This window comes from Barbus barbus, assembly GCF_936440315.1.
Source record: "Barbus barbus genome assembly, chromosome: 6".
In the NCBI taxonomy this organism is placed as follows: domain Eukaryota; kingdom Metazoa; phylum Chordata; class Actinopteri; order Cypriniformes; family Cyprinidae; genus Barbus; species Barbus barbus.
Window position 1 is genome coordinate 30,056,912 of NC_136734.1, and position 20,093 is coordinate 30,077,004.

The 20,093-nt window shown below is 36.5% G+C and overlaps 2 protein-coding genes across 2 annotated transcripts; both read right to left on the reverse strand.

Annotated features, from left to right (window-relative positions):
* Positions 1-1,138: 1,138 nt before the first annotated feature.
* Positions 1,139-5,271, reverse strand: LOC306871776 (eukaryotic translation initiation factor 1A, X-chromosomal-like). The gene is made up of 7 exons (XM_079419924.1): positions 5,114-5,271; positions 3,633-3,716; positions 3,066-3,169; positions 2,817-2,867; positions 2,659-2,740; positions 2,411-2,502; positions 1,139-1,637 (listed from the first exon to the last, which is right to left on the reverse strand). Exons 1-7 carry the CDS (start codon positions 5,127-5,129, stop codon positions 1,632-1,634), a joined length of 435 nt encoding a protein of 144 aa, XP_079276050.1. The 5' UTR covers positions 5,130-5,271; the 3' UTR covers positions 1,139-1,631.
* Positions 5,272-5,284: 13 nt separating this feature from the next.
* On the reverse strand, positions 5,285-18,795 carry LOC306871777 (ribosomal protein S6 kinase alpha-3-like). Its single transcript, XM_079419925.1, has 22 exons — positions 18,458-18,795; positions 16,409-16,444; positions 11,879-11,995; positions 11,684-11,765; positions 11,462-11,542; positions 11,223-11,302; positions 10,484-10,590; positions 10,203-10,240; positions 9,898-10,040; positions 9,743-9,813; positions 9,580-9,668; positions 9,409-9,473; positions 9,107-9,209; positions 8,896-9,026; positions 8,690-8,815; positions 8,355-8,444; positions 8,105-8,263; positions 7,717-7,878; positions 7,540-7,616; positions 7,311-7,428; positions 7,083-7,223; positions 5,285-6,933 (listed from the first exon to the last, which is right to left on the reverse strand). The coding sequence occupies exons 1-22, from the start codon at positions 18,518-18,520 to the stop codon at positions 6,811-6,813; spliced, it is 2,202 nt and encodes a 733-aa protein (XP_079276051.1). The 5' UTR covers positions 18,521-18,795; the 3' UTR covers positions 5,285-6,810.
* Positions 18,796-20,093: the final 1,298 nt, after the last annotated feature.

Genomic DNA, 20,093 nt, shown 5'->3' on the forward strand with positions numbered 1-20,093 from the left:
CTTCATTACTAAAGTTTTTTGTTGTTTTTTTAATTGCAGGTACTTCAAATAAAAATATATTAGGTGAAAGAGGATCAAGTGACCAAAAAGTTGGTGAATTTGTGCATATTAATGTGTTTGAAAATCAAACGCCTTTCAAAGTAATACATGGTGAAATAACCTGCTGAATGATAATTCAAAATTCATGTGTTCATCAGTAGTTGATTATTGAAAAATTATTACTGTGTACATTTTTATTGTGTAATCATGTAAACCATAAAAAGTAGCCTAACTGTAGTCTGATTAGGAGTATTTTAAAATGCTATTTAATTAATTAAATGTACTTACATTTTGTAATCTGATTACATAGACTAATCCAGATTATTTGTAATCAGTTACTACCCATCTCTGTATGTATATGTATGGACAAGCAGGTAGTGTACTCACTAGCTGTATTTGTCCATTCAATCCCACTGACCTCATAAATAGAATATTAGGGAATTTAATTGTAACGTGGATTCTTGATGAACAATGTGAAACACTGCTCATTCTTTTTCAGAATTTACCATTTTAAGTGTGAAAAGCCTTATTTACACTTTGAATTTGCTCAAAAAGGGGTCAAAAGAAACATTTGGTATCAATCAAATGACCAGCACTGCATCACATGTATCTAACAGCGACATTTGAGGTTAATGCTGGGTCTCCTCTGTGGAGATGGGCCATGTGATATGGATGAAACATGGCAGTCCGATACAGCTGGAGGGCAGCAGGACTGGCAGTAACGAGTCCAAATTAAGTGGGTCAGTACTTCTCTTACAAAGAAACACGCTCAGACATGAGAGTCCAACAGTAAACAAGACAGACACCATCCAAACAACTTACTACTGCTTGACTAAACTAAGGTCTAAAAAAATTTATTCTACAGAACCTGAAAACCTCTAATACTTACTTATCGAGACTATTGACATTTTTTAACCAGAAACCTCAAAGACAGAAAAGTCTACCTACAGTTATGACTGTATGATTTGTAATCAATTCATTATTAGGAAACAAAGAAATTAGATAATAGTAGTTTCAGTCCCTCCTGCTGACTAGTGGACAGAATAGGTTACTGCTACTTCCATTCTGAAATAAATTGAGAGGAATAACAACAAAAAGTAAACAAATATATATATATTTTATTTTAGGCACAGCAGAAATGCATGCAAATGCCATGAAGAGACAGTAATAAAATACAGAAAAAAGAAAGCAAATATACAAGAAATAAAATTCAGTCCAAACATATAAAAGGCTTGACTTTTTATTGTAAATTCTGGATTGCTTGGCATTTTAAATTCCACCACATACAGTGGAATACAATATAAATACTTTAAAATCGTAACAAAACTATGCAGTCTGTGTTGTGCGGTTGTCATTGAATGAGAAAGGGCACGATTGTCGTGACAGTCAGAATGCTTGGAGAAGACTTGTAGTGAGGTTGCGCAGTGGAGAGAGAGAAACAGATAGAGATAAGCTGTAAGCCTCCGAGTGTTTCTCTGAGGGAGGTTGCAGTAGGATATGGGCATCAGTTATGCCGAAGCTGCAATTTTTCCCCAACAAGAAAGTTCTCTCTCCTCTCAGTGTAAACAATATAACCCACCAGCAGTCGTGACTCAGATCTGTGAGAGAGGGCAGAAACAAACACATAAATGTACAGGTTTTTTCCAAACACTTCAGTATGTTGTTTTAACCTTAAAAGAAATACTTGAGAGACCAGAGCAGTCAGACAGAGTTAAAACATTTTGTTTTCGTAAAGTTACTGCTTATGGTTGATTGATGAATTATGCATATCTACACTACCATTCAAAGGTTTGGGGTCGATAAGCCTTTTTCAGTTTTCTTCAGAGTTTCTTAATGTTGTTAAAGACTCTTAGGGCCCATTCACACAGAATGCATCTTTTTGTCAAATGTCTAGTGTGACAATTTAAAATAACACTTCTATAATAAAATTTAAAAAAAAATGTAGTTTTCAGCATCATTATTCCAGTTTTCAGTGTCATATGATCCTTCAGAAATCATTCTAATATGCAGATTTCGTGCTCAAGAAACATTACTTTTCATTATTATTATCAATGTTGAAAGCAGCTATGCGGCTTAATATTTTTGCGGAAACTGATCAAAAAAAAATCTGGATTCTAGAAAGTAGTATTACATTACTGTGCGATTTTTAACATGCCTTTGCTGAATAGAAGCATTAATTTCTTAATAAAAAAAAAAAAAAAACTCACCCAAACTTTTGAATATTAGTGTATATTAGCTTTTTAGTACAGTAGAAATATAGTAATACAGGCAATAGAAACTCAAATTCCAGCACTTTGATATATGTCGCTTATAAAAAAAAATATATATTTTTTTTTAAAAGTGTCATGATAAAAACAAATCAAACACTTACGTCATTAATGTCCTCATCATCACTCCCAATATCATCAAACTGAATCTCATCATCATCTCCAGGTCCAAATGTGTCAGTTTCATTGATTTTAGCTGCAGGAAAGAAACGAAGATTAGCCAAGAGTCTTCACTTGCGTTTATCTACGTCATCTGACACTTACAATTGTGGGCGATTTGTTTTAGTACCATGACATTTCCATAAAACATTTCCAGTAAACAGAAATCAGTAAAGGCCAGGTTGAGACTCACCATGTTCAGGAAGCTCTCCATAGGCTTTAAGACTGCGGGCCTCATCTGCATTGTACTTTAAAATGACATCTGCTTTGGTATCCTGTGTAATACATATTCAAGAATTCAAAAGCTTTTAATTTCATAATAAAATATCAAAAAAAAAAAAAAAACCCTACCTGGTAATCTCTAAGACCAACAAGGATTATGTCAGATGTGTTGATCCAAACCTAAAGGAGATACAATAGTGTGTTTAATACTTAGGCAAGGAAAAAAGTTGTGTCCTTTTTAGGTTGTCTTCTAGGTAAGCAGAAATAAGAGAAGTAAAATTAGTAAATGAGTAAAATTACATCAAATTATCTACACAGCCATAGAAATATGACAGTCATTCAGATTCATAAACCTACAGATCATTTACAACATCATACCTTTTTCCGGAGCTTTCCTCGAATGTGGCAGAGCCGCTTGATCCCATCAAAGCACATGGCCTCTAGCCGTCCATTTCCCAGCATTTTTATCACCTGAGCATATTCTGGCACAAGACAAGGGTAATTCTTGAATAACTGAACTCATTTCTTACACACACACACACACACACACACACACACACACACTATAGATCAAACATTTGGGGTCAATAGGATTTAATATTTTTGGAAGAACCAAACAAATATACAACAGAAAAAATAATATTACAATTTAAATAAAAAAATTTATATTTAATATATTTTAAAAATGTAATTTATTCCTGTGATGGCAAAGTTGAATTTTCAGCATCATTACTATAGTCTTCAGTGCCACATAATCCTTCAGAAATCATTTAAAATTATTTATGTTTAAAGGTTAACATTTATCAAATATGATACACACTTACTGACCCCAAACCTCTGAGCAAGACTGATGAGGTGAAAATGGTCTTTTATTTGCACATATACAGAGAGCCAAACTATTGGTGGATTTGAATTCTATCCCACAAGTTTTTAATGTTTCCTTACCCTGGCCATCCTCCTTGAAAACCAGCTCTCTCTTCTCTGATTCGTTCTCGTTCTTACCACGTCGTCGATTTTTACCTCCTTTACCTATAGAGATGAAAATAATAGGCCTACTTTGAATTATGTTGTATGTAATAAGCAGATATTAGATCTTCCCCTATATTTCAGTTCCTTTTCTCATCCATCCTGGATATCACCTGTTCCTAAAGCTACAATATTGGATTCAATTAAAACCTAATAGACACTTGTACATCTATTTACATACCCATGACACACTGTATATGTAGTAATAGGGCTGACAGGCATTTATTTTCACTCAGAATATTCACATTAACCCTATTCAGCCTGCTGTATCATATCTGATACAAGACTGATACATTCCTTTTGCCCTCTGATTTTCTTTTTTAGTAAATACAAGGCCTTTTAGTATAATTCCTTTTAGGGTATTCATAGCATGTGTCTTTTTGCTATGAAATCTTAAACATACATAACTTTAAGCACCTTAGGTTTACTTAATGAAGTATTATTTTATCTTTTATTCATTTAAAAACAAAAAAGTTAACATTTATCAAATATAAAACAGGTTTTTGAAGAATAATAATGATAATAATCTTTTTTACTTTTATAGCACCTTTCCAAAGCTCAAGGTTGCTCTACAAAACTGGGTTTATTTGTACATCTCTCAATCATTTAATTGCACTGCCTTATGTTTTGTCCCCACAACAACAACAAAAATGCTATAGAGATTTTATCATAAAATTAAACATTAAATATTTCTAAGACTATTATATTATTATTATATTATCAGGGGACATAAAGTGACGACTTATATATTTTATTGTTATTTTTATTATGCAAGAAGTCAGCTATTATATCACAAGCTAATAGTCTTTCAGTATTCATTTTGGCCATATAAACCACACCACATTGCAGATTTTTGCTCAGTTTAGGCCTCTGGGTAAAATTTGTGTTTTTTATTTTTATTTTATATATATATCACTTTACACTATCAAGAATGATGTGTCAACTATCATACACTATTAGTTTGTGTTTATTTATTATTTTAGATTTTGAAGGAAAGTCGAATACACTAATTATCTCACTATTATTTTATGTCAGCCTTCAGCCTGGTTAATATACCATTTGCCCATCATGTAGGATAAAATTATTTTATTTTATTTGTGCTACCCTGTCAGATTTTCCTACCTCCCATTAAAACAGTAGGTGGTACAATTCGACAACGAAAAATGCTACCTGTTAAATTATGATTTATTAATGTCTACACCCACCACAACCCTAAACCTACCCTTATAGTAGTGTATATACAGTAATTATGTGTTATATTCGCGGTTATGGCTAGAAGGGATACTGATGCAACACAGAGAAAGGGTCACGTTGCTTCCGCATTGCTCGCGCAGGCCGGTGATTTCATTGAGCTCTGTTAGCAACTGCTCAAACAATAAAGAGTGTTATATTTCCCTCACCTTTATTCTTTGGCATGTTCGGATTACAAATACCGCTGTCTTTATTCGGTGATGTCGTATAACAAAGTTTTTGAATGAAGAAATGTTAAATTTCAAGAAGGAGGATGTCAAATAATGTCCCTCTCCCGTTTTTTCTGAACACTTCCGCAGTGATCCACGCCTGCGCAAAACACGAGTTTACATAAAACCTTTATTTATACTCTCAAAGACACTGGAAATACAAGATGTTCATTGAGGACTATACTTTTTAACGGTTTCAATGCTCATGAGTAATTTGGAGAAAAACATAAAACTGAATTTCAAGATTTATTTTACTTAAACTTAATCTGATTGTTTTTTAATACAGGGGTAAAAACCTGCTCTCTCGAGCACAACCGTGCTGCAAAAATACATGGCCAGTGTTATACAATAGTGGCCAGAAGAAATCACTAGGACATATTTCTCACTTGCACTGTTATTAAAATACAGCAGCAACAATAATAAAAAAAGAACAGTTTAACTAATTCATGTAAATTAATTCCAGAACAAGACGTCGTCTGTGGCCGAGTCTAACCAAACATGTGGTCTCACATACAGACATATACATTAACATAAAAACAGTTCATTGCCAGGTATAAAAACAATACATTCTGAATTGCCTTTAAAATTATGATTGAGAAAATTGGAACAATCTTGGTTAATATAGCCTGCATATTTCCCTTTAATTTTAATGAAGAGAATAAACATAGAAATACAAAACATCAAGAAATACAAAAAAAGGGAGTGTTAGGAATCACTTAAGAGTAAAACAGCAGTATATTGGTCATTCCCAGCAAAACAAAAAATAAAAATAAAAATCCCCTTATATATCCATCAGCTCCTACATAATGTTACCATATCATTATGAAAGAGACAGCATACAAGTGTTCTCATATTTGCTCTGATGAGTAGCTCTCATATGAAGGGTATTGGTCTGCTGGAGAGAAAGAAGATAGAATGAGGTCATTATTTGGATTGCCTTTTTTGCTAATCAAATGCCCTTTAAGACATGTGCATGACAAAGGGTTTTTGGACCACTTTGCCCAATTAAAACACTAGATCAACACAAAATACTTGGTTTGTGACACACACTACATCTCTAGGGACATACAATGATGATTGTAAGTTTACTTGCATAGTTCTCTTTGATTTCACAAACAGTTTCAACACCGCACCGTTTAAACACCATCTGAAGTTGCGTGTAGTAGCAACAGCTTTCTTTCAAAAGGAAAAGCTTGAGTAAGCACGTGAGGTCTGAAGAGGGTGGGGACAGCTATGATCAGATAGTAATACTAGCAATAGTACGGCTCCATGCAATCGCTGGACATGACATCCCCACCACCACAATACAGAAAACAAACTGAATCACAGTCTCTTAACATCATGCATTATCTCCACGCAGACTCACAGAAATATTTTCATATTCATATATAATCCCATATGAAGTACATTTCTAGAGTATTTTCATAAAACAATTGTACATGAATTTAATATTCTCCTAAGAGCTTTTTATAATATGCATTGATGATGAATGATAAGAACTAAAAAAATAAAAAATAAAAATAAAACATTTTTGTTAGTTTTTTTTGGTTTGGGCTCCCATTCCATGACGACAGTAGAATCGCCATACGTCTCACAAATTTATGTGCCATTTGTAGTTTGGGGTTAAATATGAATGGTCACAGGGCGGTAGAGGTCAGCTTTTTGGCACCACGGCGCTGAGCGAGGGTGGAGCATCCCACCGGGTCCAGTACGGGAGAAACATTTCTGTTCAGGGCTGAATAGGTGGCTGCCATTGCGCCCTGAAATAAAAGGGAAAAACAATAATAAGAATACGGAGTCAAACAGAAGCATTAAGTATTATAATGATAATACAGGACTGTTGGGGTGACAAGGAAGCCATGACTGAATTTGCTAGCTTCACATTTGAAACTATTATTGCAAAACAAACCTTCACTAGATGAGGTGCGTCCTGGCGGTTAAGTTGGTATTTTGGTAGCTGGTCCTTGTTGACGATCCATGGGTGACGAAGCACTTGAGCAGTAGTCAATCTCTTATGAGGATCAACGTGAAGCATCTTTGATACCAGGTCCTGTCAACAAAGAGGTTTAAAGATTATACATCAAATACATATAGATAAGGCTGAGGAAGTGTCATAAACAAAAGGAGGGCCTTCAACCTTAGCCTCGAACGAAACAGAATTCCAATATCCTCCAGAAAGGGAGAATTTCCCACTGCCAATCCGAGCCAGAATTTCTTCCGGTGTATCTTCCGGGCCATTAGCAAACGGAGTGAACCTGAAGGATGGATAAGAGTGGGGAGTTATATTGTTTTTGAACTAATTCAAGATCTGTACGCCACAGAAAAATGCATGCAGAAAATATGACTTGTATAGTATGTTAATGTACCCTGTAAGCATGGTATAAAGGAGAACTCCAAGACTCCAGATATCACAGGCTGCATCATAGCCTTGCTTCTTCAGGACCTGAGAGGATAACACAAACACAAATAATAACAGAATACTGAAAATAAGTAATATAATATAGATAGATCTACTCTCTCATCTAAAACAAATCAAAAGGTACCTCTGGAGCAACAAAGTTAGCAGTGTAGCATGGTGTCATCAGCAGTCCATTTTCTGCTCGGAGTTGTTTGGCAAAACCAAAATCACAGATCCTGATTGATTCTGGGTTGCCTGATTCATCCACGTACAGGATATTACTGGGCTTTAAGTCTCTGTGTACTACCTGCAACCAAAGTGACAATCTACTTACCATGAAAACAAATAAACAGTATAAGTATGAAATATTTAAATAAATATATATTTATTTGATAACCAAAGTGCATATCTATGAACCATAACAACTAATAATAAATATATACACCTAAAATATGCATTTAAATAAAAAGTTTGATTGAAGGCATACCAAAAAGATATTTAAATGTTTGCTGTGTGTGCGAGTGTGCTCTTACCCCTTGGGCATGCAGATATTCAACAGTCTTTGTAATGGTGTGCAGGACAGCACTGGCCTCTCTCTCAGAGAAAAACTTTTGTCGGAGGATTTTATCCAGTAGTTCTCCACCTTTCATCAACTCTGTGACCAGGTACACCGATCGTCCATCATCGAATACCTTTAAACCCACAAAGTCTCAGAATAACAGGAGACAAAACCTGGGACATTCCAGTTATAAGTGTCCTATAGGCACACAAACAATCACTCACGTCTTTCAGAGTGATGATGTTGGGATGTTGTCCATAACGCAGCAGAATCTCAACCTCCTCTGTTGGATCTCTCCTATCCTTACTTATAATCTGCAATCCAACCAGAACCATTGAAACCAAATGCAGCCTTGGTGAGCATAAGAATCTTCTTTTAAAATCATAGCAACCCTAAACTTATGAACGTTAGTGATGAATACACATGGAAAAACCAATTAATACATTAACACACCTCTTTTGTAACTGACAAAGCAATCAGAACTGCCAACACAGCTCTCTATAAAACTATAAGAACCATAAAGACGTCAGAAGCAAAACAGATGTAGAGCTATATCTACCTTGACTGCATAGTCCATGCCTGTGCTCTTGTGCACACAGCGCTTGCAGATGGAGTAAGAGCCCACACCAATGTCTTCTTTAACATCATATACATCCGTGAACTGAAGCGTGCTCCGGTGGGGTTGCTGTATAACATACATGCATACACTTCATTCCCATGTTGCAGGTGTGAGAGGAGAGGAGTGTGTGAGTGACGCAAGGATACCTGCAGTATGCCGCTCATGTTGAGGTTGCTCTGAATGGGTGGCTGGCTCTCCTCTTCTACTCCAAGGGCAACAAAGCTAAACCCTCTGAAGAGCTGATGGGCATTGGCACTTGGAGGGACACCAGGAGAGTCTGGGACAAACAAAAATTAAACTAAGAGCCAGTAAATTGCTGATCTACTGTTAGGGAAAGAGAATATTTTCATCACACACCTCGTGGGGTTTTGGCAGTGAACTCAGAGTCAAAGTAAAACGTGTCGTCTGGCCTCTGGATGACTGGTTTAAAGGGAGGAGTCATTTCCTTTCTGTATAATTTCTAGAGGGGGAAAAAAAACTACATTTAATATATATATTTAAAAAAAACTTAAAATTAGGAGTGCACTGATATTACAATTATCACGGGGTAGGGTGAGCAGTAGCTCATTATCACTTAAAGAGACATGCACTGAAACAGGTTACTATAAGCAGAGCTGTTTTTAACAAGTATAAAAAAAATAAAACATAAATAAACTTACATTCCAGTCAATTGTTCTGAAGAACGAATGTCTTTTGATCTCTTCTACTCCATCAGGCCCGGCTCCTGAAATTCCAACCCCAACAATCAATGAACAGACAGAAATTCACCAAATTTACTCAGCATGTACATCCTGTTCTTGGACAAATAGTTGAAAATGAGCTTTCCTCACCTAAGCGGTTGCCAGGATTCCTCTTGAACAGATTGCGGAGCAGAGACTGGGCCTCTGAGCTAAGAAACTGAGGCATGCCCAGCTTGGCCCTGGAGACACAGAAACCAACGTCAGTACAAAGACTCCGTTATGAAGATCAGCATTTTGAATAAATAAGACTTACTTTAAGATCATTGTCATGGTCTCCTTTCGGTCTTTCCCTTGGAATGGAAGCGTTCCAGTCAGCATTTCAAACTGAGGAAGTAGAAATACATCATAATCACTGCACTGATACAAAAATTATGTTGCAATATACAACTATAATAATAACCCTCTTACCATTAGCACACCGTAGGACCACCAATCAGCACTGTGAGTATGACCTCTGCGGTTGACCACCTCTGGAGCCATATATTCCACCGTACCACAGAACGAATATGCCTTGTTCTCATGGTCAACGGACTCTTTACTCAACCCAAAGTCTAGGAAACACACACAAAGACACAACAAATCTTTCACGCACTAAGACTTATCACTGTGAGATTCTCACAAAATGCTCATAAAGACAAATCTGAAACTATGACGAACTCACTATATTATTGTTATATATGAAGTTATCATTATTAGTGATAAAACACACATACCTGTAAGTTTGATGTGTCCATCATTATCCAAAAGAATACTGAAAGAGATCCAAATTTAGTTCTCTAAATGTGCAAATGTGCAATGCATTGGGTTAGTCAAAGTGTGATTATTAGAAACCTCCTAATATGTGGATATTAAAATTATTTATTGATTAGTTAGAATTATTAAAATATTTGTAGCATATAATGTGTTCCTAAACATGTAGTTACTATGCACTTTGCTGTTGTACTTTGAGCTGAGACACTTCACACTTTGCTTAATACGTGGGTGAGAAGCATACTTTTCTGGTTTGAGATCTCTGTAGATGATTCCCAGTCCATGTAAATGGTCCAAGGCCAAAGCCAGCTCTGCGAGGTAGAACTTTACATCCTCCTCTGTAAACATCACCTACATAAAGACATGAAAGAGGGGTAGAAGAATTAGCAGAACTTCATCTATTCTTTATTTTAAACTGTTGATTCATATGAGATTAACAAGTGCACCACCATTCAAACATTTAAAGTTAGTACGATTTTTTTGCAAGAAACTGATACAAACGGATTAAATTAATCAAAAGTGACAGTAAAGATTCTTACATTGTTACAAAAACTATTTTAAATGAATGCTGTTCTTATGAACAGTCTGTCAAAGAGTCCTGAACCACAGTTTCCACAAAAATTTTAAGCAGCCATTTTGACTGATAATACAATTTTTATTGAGCATCTAATCAGTAGAATGATTTCTGAAGGATCGTGTGAAACTAAAGACTGGAGCAATGATGCTGAAAATTCAACTTTGCCATCACAGGAATAAATGACATTTTTTAATATATTAGATTAGAAAATACTTATTTTAAATTACAATAATATTTCACAATATTATTTTAAATTGCAATAATATTTCACAATATGACTGTTTTTACTGTATTTGTGATTATATAAATACAGCCTTGGTGAGAATAAGAGACATCTTTAAAAGACATAAAAAAAAAAATAATAAATCTTGTACATGTTGGATTTTTCTGTCCCTAGAGAATTCACCTCTTTGGACAGGCGAGTGAAGAGATCTCCTCCTCTGAGAAAGTCCAGAATCAGATAGAGTTTGCCTTCTGTCTGAAACGCTGAGGAATCAAAATGAAAGATTCAAGATTTGTAACAAGTGCATTTAAATATAATTAATAAGAAGAAGTTGTACTGTAAGTTCAATTAAAGTTCAACAGAAGCACACAACCACAAAGCGTAAGAATCTGATTGGTGATGATGGGATGTCAATAACTCACCATAGTGCAGTTTAACAATAAAAGGATGGTTGACCTCAGCTAGTATGTCTCTCTCCATCTTTGTACGCATTCGATCTCGTACTGAAACCGCACACACCCAAACAAAACAATCCCCATTATAAAAAAAATATTTTTTCAGTTTGCACAACTTCAATAATAATGCACTGACAGCAAAGGCTTAAAGAAGTTGCCTAAACATAAAACAATATACAAAACACACACCTTTCAATGTAGCTTTCTTTAGCACTTTCATGGCATAGAGCTGTCCTGCATCGGGCCCAGTTATCTTCCTGACAAGGAACACCTGCAGAAACGTGTGCCATTATTAAGTAAAAACCCTAGAGAATGATGCTTCTACGAGTAAACACAATGATAAAAATGGATAGTGTTTGATTTTCTCATATGTGAGCAGTTCACCTTGCCAAAAGAGCCTTGGCCCAGCACCTTACAGAGTTCAAACTGTCGTGTGTCCGCTTTTTCCGAGCCCTCCTTGACATGGTGAGTGATGCTGATTTCCTTAACCAAGCCCTCATCCTATAAAAGAGACATGAGGTATGAGGATGCTTGTGTCAACAAAACATGCAATACAACATCAAACCAGCAATCACAAAACATGTCTCTTCTTCTGTTCTTTTAAAAACAGCTATCACAGCTGTGTAACTTCAAAAAAAAGGCTAAAAACAATTGTCAAAACACACCATCACTTCAACACGTCAATACAAACTCCTGCCCAAAAAAGGTCTGAGAGTCAAGCAAAAACACACACACACATACACTGACAGACACGCAGACACAGAGGATGTTACAGAGAGGTCTGGATAGCTGGTGTCTCTGCAGAGGAGCAGCATGCCAAAGCCTGTAGGAGGAGAGAGAAGAAACACCAAATACAAGAAGCAGAGGGTATAACCAGGCCCATATGACTAAATGAATGAATAAATGACCGAATACCCAAAACTGACCAGAAGATGAACTCTGGATGCTAAAAGTTCTATACTCAAATTCATCCAATTTAATCGTCTTCTTTCACTCTCTCTTTCTCTTAACATACACTTCAGATGAAAAACAGGGTGGGACTAGCTTATGATCAAGTCATACACACAGTTCTATCAATAGATGGCACAAACCAGTCTGCCAATATGAATGAGACTGAACGGCGGATGACATCTGATATTCTATTGATGGTGGAAAAAGACCACAGACGTCAATATCCACCACAGAGGTCAAAAATGACAGAAAGAAAATGACGAGATAAGAGGAAGACAATATTAAAATGTCGACAAGTCAGAAATGTGTGTGTATCAGTGCACAATAACAATTTGAGATCAAATAACTTATCTTTTTTATTCTGCTCCGTTCTTGGCTTCACCATGCTTTTTGGGAGACTATGTACTTCATTAATAATCAAAGCTTCTCTCCCGACCTGCTTTCACTAGCATTTCGAGCAGGCAGAATAGTTAGAAGCTCAGCAATGACAGACAGTGCCGTTTGTATCATAAACATGGATCTTTTAATAAGTTAAACAAGGTTTACTTATTAAGATTATAAGGATAAACTCACCAATACGTAGACAAGAACAGAACGTGTTAATAGCTGTTAATACATCATTAATGTCAACATGGCTGTAACACTATTGATCAATCAGCATCCACGGCCAAAATCACAGTAAAACAAGCTGGCACAGTGCTTCTGAAGTGGAATTTAGGTGTTTTTGTGCAGACTGTGTAATGCTGCTCTGAGGTTGCATAAATGCATTTACAACCCGAATTCTGGAAATGTGACTTTTTTAAACCATAAGAATTTCAAATCACATGAGCCACTATTTTATTCACTATAAAACATAGATAACAAATGTTTAAACTGAGAAATTTTACAATTTTATGCACAAAATTAACCCATTTCAAATTTGATGCCTGCTACAGGTCTCAAAATAGTTGGGACGGGGGCATGTTTACCATGATGTAGCATCTCCTCTTCTTTTCAAAACAGTTTGAAGACGTCTGGGCATCAAGGTTGTGAGTTTCTGGAGTTTTGATGTTGGAATTTGGTCCCATTCTTGCTTGATATAGGTTTGCAGCTGTTGTCTTTGACGTATTTTTCGTTTAATAATGCACCAAATGTTCTTTATAGGTGAAAGATCTGGACTGCAGGCAGGCCAATTCAGCACCCGGACTTTTCTACTACAAAGTCATGCTGTTGTAATAGCTGCAGTATGTGGTTTTTCATTGTCCTGCTGAAATACACAAGGCCTTCCCTGAAATAGAAGTCATCTGGAAGGGAGCATATGTTGCTCTAAAACCTTTATATACCTTTCAGCATTAATAGTGCCTTCCAAAACATGCAAGCTGCCCATACCGTATGCACTTATGCACCCCATTCCATCACAGAAGCTGGCTTTTCAACTGAACGCTGATAACACGCTGGAAGGTCTCCCTCCTCTTTAGCCCGGTGGACACGGCGTCCGTGATTTCCAACAAGAATGTCAAATTTGGACTCGTCTGACCATAGAACACTTTCATTTTGAAACGGTCCATTTTAAATGAGCCTTGGCTCACAGGACACGACGGCGCTTCTGGACCATGTTCACATATGGCTTCCTTTTTGCATCATAGAGCTTTAGTTGGCATCTGCAGATGGCTTGGCAGATTGTGTTTACCGACAGTGGTTTCTGGAAGTATTCCTGGGCTCATTTAGTAATGTCAATAACAGAATCATGCTGATGAGTGATGCAGAGTCATCTGAGGGCCCAAACACCACGGGCATACAAAAAAGGTCTTCGGCCTTGTCCCTTACACGCAGAGATTTCTCCAGTTTCTCATCCCAACATTTCCAGAATTCGGGTTGAATGAATGAATGAATGAATGATGCATTTATATAGCGCATTTTATTGTGTATTGCCGTACACCCAAAGCGCTTTACAATCACGTGGGGGTCTCTCCTCAACCACCACCAGTGTGCAGCATCCACTTGGATGATGCGACGGCAGCCACAGTACAACGGCGCCAGTGCGCTCACCACACACCAGCTACAGGTGGAGAGGAGAGAGGGTCATAGAGCCAATCAAGTGGATGGGGATTACTAGGAGGCCATGATTGATAAGGGCCAGTGGAGGGAATTTGGCCAGGACACCAGGGTTACACCCCTACTCTTTTACGAGAAGTGTCATGGGATTTTTAGTGACCACAGAGAGTCAGGACCTCGGTTTAACGTCTCATCCGAAAGACGGTGCTTTTTACAGTATAGTGTCCCCGTCACTATACTGGGGTGTTAAGACCCACACAGACCACAGGGTGAGCACCCCCTGCTGGCCTCACTAACACCTCTTCCAACAGCAACCTAGTTTTTCCCAGGAGGTCTCCCATCCAGGTACTGACCAGGCTCAACCCTGCTTAGCTTCAGTGGGCAACCTGCCTTGGGCTGCAGGGTGATATGGTGGGTTGTACACAGCCATATGCAACAGTATATTTTGATACTAAGTACTGCGGTGGGTCAGAGCAGATATATTTCAGTCTGGCATTGTGTTTTTACAGAGAATGTGAGCAGGAACAGAACAGCCTGTGAAATGCATTAATTAGATGGAGATTTATATGGAATGTGTCACTGTATTTAACTCAGAACACAGTTGTAAATTTCTCTTACATAATACATGAATTATTAATTATTAAGTCCTATGCATCTTATATTTATGTAGCATCCACAACAAAGGGTTTGGGTAAAAAATGAACTTGATGCGGAAGTCTCTGCAAATGAATCTAAAACTGAATTTAAATTCTATAAGTTTGAGAGCAGATGAGATGACTGAGGGGGCCTGGCATGAGAAAGAGGAGCCTGAGAGGGTGCTGGCAGACCTCCGGGGAGATTTTAACTGAAGCATGACCAAGGATGATGACTGAGGGACACCTCACAACAGGAACAGGAAGTGGGCGTGGGTGTTACACACACTATGTCAAGATCTTTCTTGACTCTCAAAAACCCTCCTTCCCACATAGACATAATATACACTAAATATACACTACTGTTCAAAAGTCCCGGGTCAATAGGTCATTTTTTGTTTGTTTTAAAGAAATACATTTTTAGCAAAGACACATTAAAGACTTTAACACTATTACAAAAAAATGTTTCAACTTTTGAACTACTCTCTATCCACCAAAGAATCCTGAAAAGAAATATGTATCACGGTTTCCTTATACTGTTTTTAACATTAATGATAATAATAAATGTTTCTGTATCACCAATCAGCATATTAGAATGACTTCTGAAGAATAGTGTGTCACTGAAGACTGAAATAATGATGCCGAAAATTCAGATTTGCCATCACAGGAATGAATTACATTTTAAAATATATTCAAATAGCTCTTTTAAATTATAATAACATTTAACAATATTTCTGTTTTACTGCATTTTTTATTTAATAAATGCAGCCTTGGTGAACAAAGAGTATATTTTTAAAAATATCTTACAAACCCAAAACTTTTAAATGGTAGTGTATATAAATAGTGAGTGAACCCACTGCTCTGGGTCACAAACAGCCCTATCGAGTGATCTCACAGCTTTCAGAAAAGTTTCTGCTGGGTTGTTGGAAAATGAAGCTCTGCTTGAAGTGAATGTTGAACATCCTCTTCTCCTACTGGCGCCTTGCCATGTCACTCATCCAACAGGAAACCAATAAAACCAGGCTGTACTCTGAGACAGGAAATGTGATGTTAAAAGCCGACTTGCTTACATAGGAAACGCATCTTTCAATTGAAAGACAGAGGGGTATTGCAGTAGATCAAATTCTCTTCAAGCAGTGAATGAAGAGCTTGTTTGACTAACGGCGAGGAACCCATATAAACTTGAATTGGCGTACTTGGACCCATCAACATAATTTGATTTAGTTTGACAGACATGTTCTGTTTAACATCCAGACAAACACACCCAAAATACATATATACATAGTCTTGAACTTACCTGAACAGAAGCATCATCATCCACCATGGAGTCATCCTACAAAACAGGAAAATATAATGTTATTGCCATCACAATGTGTCAACAAAAAAAAAAAAAAAAAAAAAAAATGAAGTGGTCTTCAGGAACAGAAAAGATGTACAGGAAATCACAACCACAATCTATTAGGGGGAAAAACGTTTTATCTAAATGACTGTTGCAAACCTTATTACTGTAATTTTTTTAATATTATGGCTCCATGAGGGATAATGACTGTGTGCAACGTCAAATCATCGGACCACATGTTGAAATGAGAGTAAAACAGCGGTGTGGAAGATTGTTGTTTACATACAGTCAGTCACAGACTAAGTGATTATTTATAAGTCCACACACAAACATGGGACGTTGCAAGCAACATAGGATAGCTATTTCCAGACCATGGGATTAGCCTGGATCAAAGGAAGTTAATTAGGCAAAGACCACAACAGGACGGAGTGCTAACAGTGTAAGAGAGACAAAACCAGTTACTATTTAGCAACTCGGATGACATATTTATCCTAAAGGCAACAGTGCGTATAATCGTCCCCTGGAGTAAGCAGGGGTTTGGTGCCATACTGAAAGTTATTATTATTATTATATATATATTCTAAATAGTTTATGGATCATCACTAGTGTGGTTTGAAAAGCATTAGATCATTTGATTCTGATTGATTCTGACAATTACTACACAAATTGTACCTTTTTGCATGACATAACTGCTTGTATATTATACATTTTAATATTTAATCTATTTTCTGTTTAAAGTTGAATATAACTCTGCACTGTAAATTTTTCAGTACACTGAATATTCATACAGTATGCACACTACTGTTTAAAAGTTTGGGGCTGGAAAGAACACAAATGTTTAAATGTTTTTGACATTGTTTTTAAGTCTCTTAGGCTCACCAAGGCTGCACTTATTTGATCAAAAGTACAGTAATATCTTAAAATATTGCAATGACTATTGTCCATTTAAATATATATTTATTATATATTTTAATGAATATTAAATTTACTCCTGTGATGGCAAAGCCAAATTTTCAGCAGCAATTACTTCAGTTGTCAGTGTCACATGATCCTTCAGATGATTTGGATAATATGCATGCTTTATGTATTTTAATTTAGGATTAGTATGGCCATTTAATGAAATTGTATATTTAACATCTCATCCAGATAATGTCACAATAAAAAGTGGGGGGGGCTAAATGTAATCCACAGACTAAATCTGAACACAGACAGAAACATACAAGCCTGCAGGGAAAATAGTGAAAGTCTAAATTGATCAAATTCAGATTAGAGTACAACAGAATACAAAAATGCAGTTATTTCGTCATTTAAGTAACATTTTGGCCATGACTCAAAACCTAATGGACCGTCTACCTAGACAGACAGTATTTGTGGATATCATAAACATTTATGGCGTTTTTTGGCACGCCTATGACGCCCAAAAATGCTGTCTAGGTATGTTGGGAGCTCACTGGGTTTTGAGAAAATGCCTGTCAGTCAGTCAGTCTATAAGAAGGTGGTTCCCCACCCTGTGCTTATTACCCAATGCGTACTTAAGTCAAACTTCAACCAGCTATAAAAACCAAGCAAGTGTCCATTTTAAGCTACAATGTACAACTTAGATCGAACAGACACACACACACACACACACACACACAGAGGGCTTGTCTGGTCAAGTCTTGCTTCGACGGTTTACTCATTCTCTAGTTTTACCAAGTGGTTAGGCACTAGCAGTTAACATTTAAAAGAAACCCTTCACAACGCTTTTAATACTTCGTTGCATTTTTAATCTCGATTTATATCTATAAATCACGCACTTTTCTGTATTACAGTTATGAGTTTGAAAAGTAGCGAAATTCGAAAACGCAAAGCTTTTGTCTGAATACAGTGTTTGTAAACTGGAAACTTGTAAATTAGTCCAAGAATGCACTTCAAGACTGCAGACATTCGTCCGCGGAGTATCGGATTAAACGTGCTCTCACACAATCTAACAACAACCCTCGATTAAATAAACGTGATATAACCTACCTCATTCTCCATATGCCCCACGGGCAACTTCTGCCAGGGGTCTGCAAACTGCGCCAGCGGCATCTTTAAGTCCCAATCTGTAACTTGCGAGCAGCCCGTGAAGTGATTTGACGCTGTCAGTCACTGTAAAGTTGTCCCGCAAAGAGGATGGTCCCAAACTGAAGCGTAAACAAAAGAAGAATTCAGTTCAGTTGCCTTCTGGGTGGGTTTTACTTCTAAAGTGTCCGGCTCCCCTTCAAAAAAAATCTAACTATGTTTTTAAGAGCAGAGTAATACACTTCCGTTTTCTCTCAACATGGCGTCGTCGCTCCGTTCACCTGTCTGTCAGAACGAGGCTGGAGGAAACGTCATCCTGCGTCATAGCGCGAGGGACGCTGTGCTGTGGCCACACCCACCGATGCCCTGTACACTGGTGCTCAGGTACTTTAATGGGGTCAAGGAATGATTTCTTAAGATATTAAATCTATTCAGAGATATTATATCTGTTCAGAACTCGAGCTGGGTAGATTACTTACAAACTGTAATCCGTTACTGATTCCAAATTACATGACACAAATTGTAGTTAGTAACGTAATCCATTAAATTCGCCTACACGTTGCATACTTTTAGATTACTTTTGATCTAACTCGTTTATCACATTGATTTAAATAGAATAATATTGGCATAAAAATACAAAGAGTAAGAAAATATATTCCATTTGTGATTAAAGGGATAGTTCACCCAAAAATGAAAATTCTGTCATCATTTACTCACCCTCAAGTAGTTCCAAACCTGTATGAATTTCTTTGTTCTTCTGAACACAGAGGAAGATATTCTGAAGAAAGTGTGCACCCAGGCTGTTGTGAGGAACCATTAGTAGGAAAAAAAAAATACTATGGAAGTCAATGATGCCCCAGAACTGCTCTGTTTCCCACATTCTTCAGAATATCTTCCTTTGTGTTCAGCAGAACAAAGAAATTCACCTCATTTTTGGGTGAACTATCCCTTTAACAACATGAAATTCTTTGAACATTATATTACATCAAGGTTTCCCAAGCTGGGTTTGTGAAGAAACTACAGGGGTTTATGACTTTAATGAAAAGTTAATAATTAGTTAAATTATAAAATGTTAAATAAAAATAAATCATAAAAAAAAAAAAATGAAATAGTGTTATATTTGTTTACATGCATGTCATGTGACCATAACCAATATGCAAATGAACATGCAAATGTGTTACTTAATTATTAAAATATTTATTTTCAAACCTCTGGTGTATATCAAGTAAATATATTAGGCGAAAGAGGGTAAGATGACAAAAAAGTTTGTGAATTTGTAAATTTGTAAACTGGAAGACTTTCTGAGTGTATATAAGTGGTAGGCTATTTTAGAAAGGAAAAATTAAAAGATGAAAAAGGGAGCATCAATAAAATTATTATTATTTTATTGCTATTGTGTAAATAATATGTAATCCATAAAAAAATGTAACTGTATTCTGATTACGAGTATTTTAAAATGTAATTTAATCTAATTACAAGTACTTCATATTTGGAATCTGATTATGTAATCCAGATTCCATGTAATCAGTTACTACCCAGCTCTGTTCAGAGCCTTTATCATTTCGACTGGTTTTTGAACAATGCATGTGAATCACATTGG